The 7,685-nt window shown below is 45.9% G+C and overlaps 1 protein-coding gene across 3 annotated transcripts in view; it reads right to left on the bottom strand.

Moving 5' to 3' along the window:
* Positions 1 to 1,695: 1,695 nt before the first annotated feature.
* LOC142774431 (uncharacterized) overlaps positions 1,696 to 7,685 on the bottom strand; it is an 84,979-nt gene continuing 78,989 nt past the window's right edge. For all 3 annotated transcript variants that reach the window (XM_075874786.1, XM_075874787.1, XM_075874788.1), the window contains 4 exons: positions 5,382 to 5,468; positions 3,433 to 3,481; positions 2,903 to 2,977; positions 1,696 to 2,103 (listed from right to left, as the gene is read on the bottom strand). In XM_075874786.1, coding sequence (XP_075730901.1) covers positions 2,032 to 2,103; positions 2,903 to 2,977; positions 3,433 to 3,481; positions 5,382 to 5,468 — 283 coding nt within the window. In that variant the 3' untranslated portion in view covers positions 1,696 to 2,031. The remainder of the gene's footprint in view (positions 2,104 to 2,902; positions 2,978 to 3,432; positions 3,482 to 5,381; positions 5,469 to 7,685) is intronic.

The following is a 7,685-nucleotide window of genomic DNA, read 5'->3' as shown; positions in this document are numbered from 1 at the left end:
CCCCAGCAATTAAAAAAAATGCGACTGCGCACTGCATTAACTAAAGTGGAAGATGGCGACAGTTAGGTCAACAAATGGCCGGCGCGTTGCCACAGTCACACCACTGTCACGTGATATTTCGTGGTTATAAATGGTGATAACACAACCGAGCATCTTAAGCGAAGGCTTCCTTATAAACCTGTGCAGAAGTTTGGTATGGTCCAGGTGAAATAAACCTACACAACCACCTCATCAACATGGAGGGTTTAATAAAAACCAGTGACAAAGCATATCTGAAAGACCTACATAGCACACAAGTAAGTGCGTTAGCCCGACAAAGGGAAGACCACCAGCCTGGCTGTTTCATCGGTGTCCGCGAAGCGCGCATGGTGTAATTTTTTTCTACGCACCCTTCACCAAAATTTTATTAGAAATAGGATGATAGCATTGTATACACCTGTTTGTGTCGTCAACAACCCCAGTAGCGTGGAAATAGAGCATACTTCAGTACAGACCGGTACACATTAATTACAGTGGTCGTGGAACTACGTCTTTGTGTAAATCTTACTAGACTTAAAGATCTGGTGCGTGTGACATTCCGAGTGCTGCTGTTTGGAGTGCTGTTTTGACGGGACGGCTGAACTTCGTAACGGGGACATGTGCGCGAATCCAACGAATGGTTGGGTCACATCATTGTGAACATGTATGCTGAGGAAGTGTGAAAGAAAATTAAATGAAGTGGCACAGGAGGCGGGATTTCAAAAAAGGAACCATCCGTTTATTTGGCGCCTTTGGCAACGTTTCACGGGCGCGATTTTAAATAACTCAACGTGTGACAAACAGTGACCTCAAGAGGAAAGGCCCAGAAAAACGGTACGTGTAGAACTAGGGGATGTGGGGTGAGGGGATATTTGGAAAAGGTGGGGGCGATGGGAAAACAGGAACAAAGGGAAAGGGGCGTGGGGATCAAATCGCGAAGGGGAGGGGGTAAAGTCTGCACTATGTACAACAAGGAGGAGCAGCTGTAGGCGCGCGCTCGCTCCAGCACTGTCGCTGGAAGGGAGGAAGGTTCACCGTCCTCAGTAAGGGAAGAGGTTGTACAAAGGATTCTGGGGGTGGGTGTCACATGAACCCATGCGACGGGCGCCTTCTAAAGGCCTTCTCCCTCTCCTCAACTCTAAAAAGTTTCGTCGGGCTACTCTGTGCACCGGCAAATGGCGATGTTTTTGATGGGTCAATCTCTTTTCTTATATTTGGTGTAAGGCTTTCGAATGAAGTATAGTTGTTTCATTCAATTTCTGAGTCACATGAAATCCATTCAGAAGGCTTTACCGCAAGCTATAGAATTTCCACGTCAAAGAAGGTAGTGGACAACTGTGAAGCACTTGGCATTGGCTTCTCTTCAGCAATACCAGTATCCACGCAGTGTAGCGTATTAGCCTCAAAGTTTCGTAAAAACAATATTTTAGCCAACCACGCCACGTATTAGAAAGTATATCTTAGACACTGGCAGCCATATATATATAGTTTTTAAAACATAATCCGGGTAGGAATATTTGTTGCAAAAACTGTGTTCACGCTCTACAAGAAGGTGATGGATTGAACATCGCGAAAGGGCCTGGCAGGTAGAATTATGTATTATATTAAAATCATTTCTGGGATGCCATAGCGCCAGTCGTGAGCTATGTCAACTCGGCATAACAGGCTGTTCATAGCTATGCAGAGGTAAGCAGTGAGGTCATAAAGCCAACCAACCAGGATCGCCACTTCTCGACGCGCAAGACAGCTAGCCCGACATATCTCTCCTTCGTGACTATAAAACTCGCCGTAACACCGCGACACCTCGCGGTGAACATCACGGCTTGTTGTGTCTCGCGGCGGCGAGAACCATTGCACTTCGTCGTTGAAAGATTGAAGCCAAGCTCGCTCATTAGGGCCCAGCGGCCAGTCTCCGCACCACGTGACGACGTACGAAGGATGGACGCGTCGATGCCCTTCGGAGGCGAGTAGGGGTGAAGCGGAGCTTGGTAGGTGGCGCCCCCTCCTTCCCTTCTAGAGGTGGATCTTGCGCAGGTCAGAAGGGCACGTGACCGCGTCGCATTGTGGGCAGAGCCTCTTCGCACTCTGCATGACAAAGCAAGACGGGAGGCAAAACGTTACGATAGTGAGGAAAGTTTCACGATGAACAAGTGACATGGTGTGCAAAGCAGTGAGTTTCAGTGTAGCACACGTGTAGGCCTGTTATATTGTTTAATTTTTTTAAGAGCGAAGGGTTAACAATAGACAGCATTATTGGTGTGTTGGTATTACGAGAGTAAATTCCGAAAGCTTCATATATACTACAGACGAGGTTCGATATATCTAATACATATATAACGAATTATCGGCTATAACAAAGTAAATGATGACCTATGTTGTCATAATTACAGTTCCGCAAACATGCATTTATACCAAAATTTCTGATGTAAAAAAGCTATTTTCTTGTTAGACTGACTTCTATGTCACGAGTTTTGGCTTATACTATCAGGAGAAGTAATGTTTGAGCGTTTTGCGCAAGCTTAACCTTGATGTGCACTTTGAAATGTGTGTCGTCACACTAACCTATCACCGCTTATGAGTAAGTAAGTTTCACGTGATGCAGCGCCTGTACGTGGCACGACCCGCGCTCGATCTTTTCATGCATTTCGGCTATTGTAATGTCCTTTAACGAAGCAGCTATACCACCTCAATGCATTCAATTAAGTCTATCATAGCCCTGTCTTTTTCTTTCTGGCTAACCCAAGCTCTTTGCATAGTAGGACTGCTTTTTCTTGTTATTGTGAAAGAGTTCATTCGCTAGTGCAAAGTGATTATTTTCGGTCCGTGTCTCTACGGCATTTTTATACGGGTGAGAGGAGGCCGGATGTGCATATAGAGTGCTTACCAGAGTCTGAAGCCAGCAGCGTTCGCAGTGAACGTGCCAGCAACATACGGAAACCACCGGAGTTGTGTACGGACCCTGCGAATGAAGAGAGAGAGAGAAAGAAAATTAGGCACATATTGACGCAGCACTCACGTCGCCTACTCTAATTTGTATATATCTACTACAGAAGCAAGGCGATGTAGTAGATATATGCATAAAATAAAATGTAAACTGTTCACTTCCACCAGGGACGTTTCAGTTAACGTGATCGTGCGTGTGCGCAAAGTCTCGTATATCGTATTTCCGTATTGTGAACTGAACTACAGTGATGTTTGGAAACGGAACGTGGCAAAATATTTCTTGAAGCCAGTGGCGCGTCAATTGGTCAAGTTCGTGAATTTCCCGTGGTTCCATTAGCAACCTAGCAACGACAGGATGTTTGGTTTCTCTGTTTATTTATGTGTGGCGAACTGCCTGTACTGTATAAAAATAATTATGATTCGACAAAAAGAGAAGAAAATATGACGCATGAGGTATCCTTCCGCACTTACCGAGCAGACGACGCACTTCCACCTGACCGTTTCGTCTGCACTGGCGCTTCTGCACAGAAAGAGACGCAGGGAAGAATATACGAATATGAATAATGAAATTTAGCAACCTTAAAGCATCAGAGCGACATCAATGCAACATCAAAGCATGGGTTTCGACATCGCGGCAGCATTTTTCTACGCTGTCAAAGTAGCAAATGCCCTAAATATCACCGCAAATGACAGTCAATGCCAGAAAGAAACATACATTATACGCGAAAGGCAAAGATGTTGACTAGACGAAAATATTCATGGTTTTGCCATCTTGCATGCACTCAAGATAAATAAAAATCAATAACAAAGGAGGTTGGAGAGAGTGCCGGATTTGTGTCTCGTAAGAATACTACGCATGCATGAGTTTGAATTGTGCTTTGATGACGTGGCACAAACGACTCTCAACATGATTTGGTAGATTGATTGGACAGCATGACGACAACGGACAGCGCGCGGTTGGATGAAACCAACGGTGATGATGATGACTACACGAGTTGATAAGGGCGGTATACGACGACTACAATGGAACGAGACGACAGCATCTTCGCGAGGTCGTCAAGGAGGCAATAGCACGTGTGACATGAATACTGCAGCACGACAATTGAATGATAACACCCTAGATGCATTATCTTTCCGCTTCTATACTACACGAAGACACCTAGCTGACAGTCCTCCGGCCATTGCATGCTTCTAAACCGGCCCACTTCCGACACCACGAGAGAACCAGACACCGCAAATATAGCCGACTTTACGAATGGTGAATGGACAGATGGATGTTGGACGGATGTAAGAGGCACTTCATTAAGATCGGGGTAACGGATATTGTCAATATAAACTTTTTATGTCAGTTGTGATCTTCTCTTCCCGATCCTTGTCGTTATTGTATTATTATTATTATTAATTTTAAAAATCATGCCGGAGGCAATCAACTGAAATTGGGTACTAGGGCAGAAAAAAAGATGTATAAAAGCGAAACTTATCAGCGAAGGATGGATGGATGGATGGATATGGCTGTACCCTTTAGATCGGGCGGTGGCTAGCGCCACCAAGCCATAATAGTTAATGAACCCAAAACTACATTTATTTTTTTTTCCCTTAAAAAGTGAGTTTGAGGATTCGTACTTTGCAGTGAAGAGTTTAATTTTCACTCGTGCCTTGACTTTAACCATCAATCAGATAACCTCCTTCTAGTTAAGTCTACTTGCTTAAAGTCTATTTTGCCCTCCCGGTCCCTAAACCCCAGGCCTTTGAAAAACTCTGCGCCATCATCCTGAACTATAGGGTGAAGCCCTTTACAGAACATTATCAAGTGTTCGGCAGAATGGTCGAGGTCGACAGCGCCACCTGTCGGTTAGGTACCCGAGCGAGTCTGCGCGAGTCTAAGGGATGCAAGTATTCGGGCATTTCATTTCCACCTATATGGAAGTTAATCGAACGCCGACTGTTGATACGCCGAGTCTCAACCAAATATACGCTTCGTGCTCGTGTCTGTATAAATCAGTTACTATGACTTGCAACTCGGAACGTGACAGAGTGATGTCCGCCGGGGCCCCTGGTTAGGAGGTCACGGTACTCGGCTGCTTACTCGAAGGTCGTGGGTTCGACCTCGTCTACGGCGATCGCACTTCAATGAAGGCGAAATGGTAGAGGCACATGTTATGTGCGATGACACCGCCCCTTAGAGAACACCAGATGGTTAAAATTTCCAGAGCCCTTCGCTATGGCGTTCCTCATTATGATATTGTGGTTTTGGGACGCAGCTTCCCATTATTATTATTATTATTATTATTATTATTATTATTATTATTATTATTATTATTGAGAGCGAGAGAGAAACAGGAAGAACGAAACGAGAAGCTAGATAGAAGATAGAGAAAGGTAATCTACAGCTATACGAAAGGTGCCGGACAAGCAATCACCTCTCATCGGCTGCTTGACCGTCTTCAGGGCAGGGCGTTTCACTACTGCTCCCGACACCGGCTCCCGCGCCCGATGACGAAGGGGACCTGGGACAAGGCCAATAAAACGGAGAGAAAAAGATAAGATCGTAAGCCGAATGAACGAAGAGCGTGCTGGATGTTTGAAAAACTAGAAAAGTGCCCCCCCCCCCCCACAAAGAAAAAAATAAAACCTAGGTTATGGATGCCATTGCGTGTTCATCATCGTGCGTAAGCAAAACTGGTGTCGCGATCTCTAAAGTTCCTCAAACTATATTGCAAAGTTATGGATTCATCGGGGTGACATTCATGATCAACGCAAACACCTGGTACGCTCTGACCATCATTCGCGTTCTCGGGGAAACCGAAGTGTCATCGTAGCTCTGAGGCGTAGAAGAAATGACTTTTATGAATGTCTGCTATTTTGTACGCTGTTTAGGGTACAGGGTATGGAATGACATGCCCATTATTACATTACTGAAACAAAAAACAAAGAAACAGAAAAGGACTAGAGCTATTCACCTTTCTTGTGCCAGCATTCTAATTGTGGCCATCTCTGCCAACTATTGCATCGATCAACGATTGTCAATCGAACAAGTCCAATTCGTTATTATTTTCTTTCTTCAGCTCAGTGAACGTGCCGGTCATCTTTATTGCTATTGCCACATGTCATTCTAATCGCGTCACCCTTTGTTCTTTTCTTCTTTTTTTTTTGCGCTGCCGAGCATATCGCACGAATACAGACCCCAGAAAGGACGGCGGAATTATAAAAAATCTCTTCCCCTCCTCGGCTCCCCAGTTCCCTTCATGCTTGCGTATTGTCCCCAGACGGGACAGGGCAACAGCGTGTGGTGCTAGGAAGCCGAAGCACCCTCCCTCGAAACGTCAAACAGGCCCCGTTTGCGCGTGCCTAAATGGCGTTGTGCGCCGTCGACATAACGCCCATAACGCATCATTGTTTTTTTTTTGTTCATCACCGTACATTACTCTTGGTGATTCAGGCGGGATGAATTGTCCATCACCCTGAGCATCGCTTCTCAGTATCTACTCATCTTCTGGATTACTATCAGCCTTACCTCGATTCACGTTTGCACTCACATCTACTCACACGCGTTGCAAAGGTGTGTCTTTCATACACCATTTTGATATTTTTTATTGATCACAGGCGCGAAATGCGTAGGAGAGAGTCTTGACATCAACTGCCCTCCCCCTCCCCATACCCGCCAATTTTACCAAAGAAGTTCTTCGTAAACATGTCATATTGACTGCAGCAGCGTTGTACGCATTTGCTCGCCAGTATATTCATTGTGTATACTTTATACCCCGCACCTCCACCAATGATGTTACGGGGAATAAAGTATACACAATGACTATACTGGCGAGCAAATGCGTACAACGCTGCTGCAGTCCGAGCACGTTCCACACAGCACTTCGTCGTCGTCATCCTCAGGCATCTACTTAGCCCGTGACAATATGTTGTCATCTGTTTTAAGAAAAATGGCCTAACTGGCTTAAAAGCAGTCATAGTTCTTTTTGAAAACACTAAGAAGAGCACCGACTACGTGAGATATTAGGGTTATACAGCATTGATATCGTGAACAAAAAAAAATAATTGTAGGCTAACGGACTCGTGAGTCGCTTCACTCAGACTCGGACTCAGATCAAGCCTTGAGTCTGAGACTGAGCGAGTCTGGGTGAATAATGTTTTAGTGAACTGAAGTCCCAGCGAGTCCTAAACGCAAAATATATTTCATGAGTGAGGCCGAGTGAGTTCGACAAGACATAAATGGCTCTCCCCAGCTTCACTTAATCTGACAGGCTTCGCCATGAGTGGTATATGTTTCGTCCGTCACCTTGACTTTCCGCCTCTGACCTCCATCACCACGCCATACGGGTCAGTTCCGTCACTCCCCATCTCTTTTGTAACCCTCCGCTAGAGGTCGCCCTCTCACCTGACACCGCCAATTTGATGCGACTGCCGCGTCACTCACTTCGGTCTACCGGAACTGATGTCACTCACGGCGTCGCCCCTTGCCTCCCTTCCTTTCTACTCCCGCGTTGGGCCTGTCCCCAGCTTCACCCAGTCACTGCTCCCGCAAACCCTCGCTTCCCTTTTGCGTGTTGTTTTTTATATAGCAACTCCCGTGTCGGTCTCTTCGCGTTCGCGTACTTGGAGCCGTATTCATCTCCGTGGGTGCGTTTTGCACCCCCCCCCCTTTTTTTTCTCAGGCCCGACGTCGAAACGGACGGCACCCGTCAACCCGGGTGCAATTTGACTAAAAGCAC

The sequence above is a fragment of the Rhipicephalus microplus genome, chromosome 10 (assembly GCF_043290135.1).
Source record: "Rhipicephalus microplus isolate Deutch F79 chromosome 10, USDA_Rmic, whole genome shotgun sequence".
Lineage (NCBI taxonomy): Eukaryota > Metazoa > Arthropoda > Arachnida > Ixodida > Ixodidae > Rhipicephalus > Rhipicephalus microplus.
Note: the sequence above shows the minus strand (reverse complement) of the source record. Positions and strands in the feature narration are given on the sequence as shown.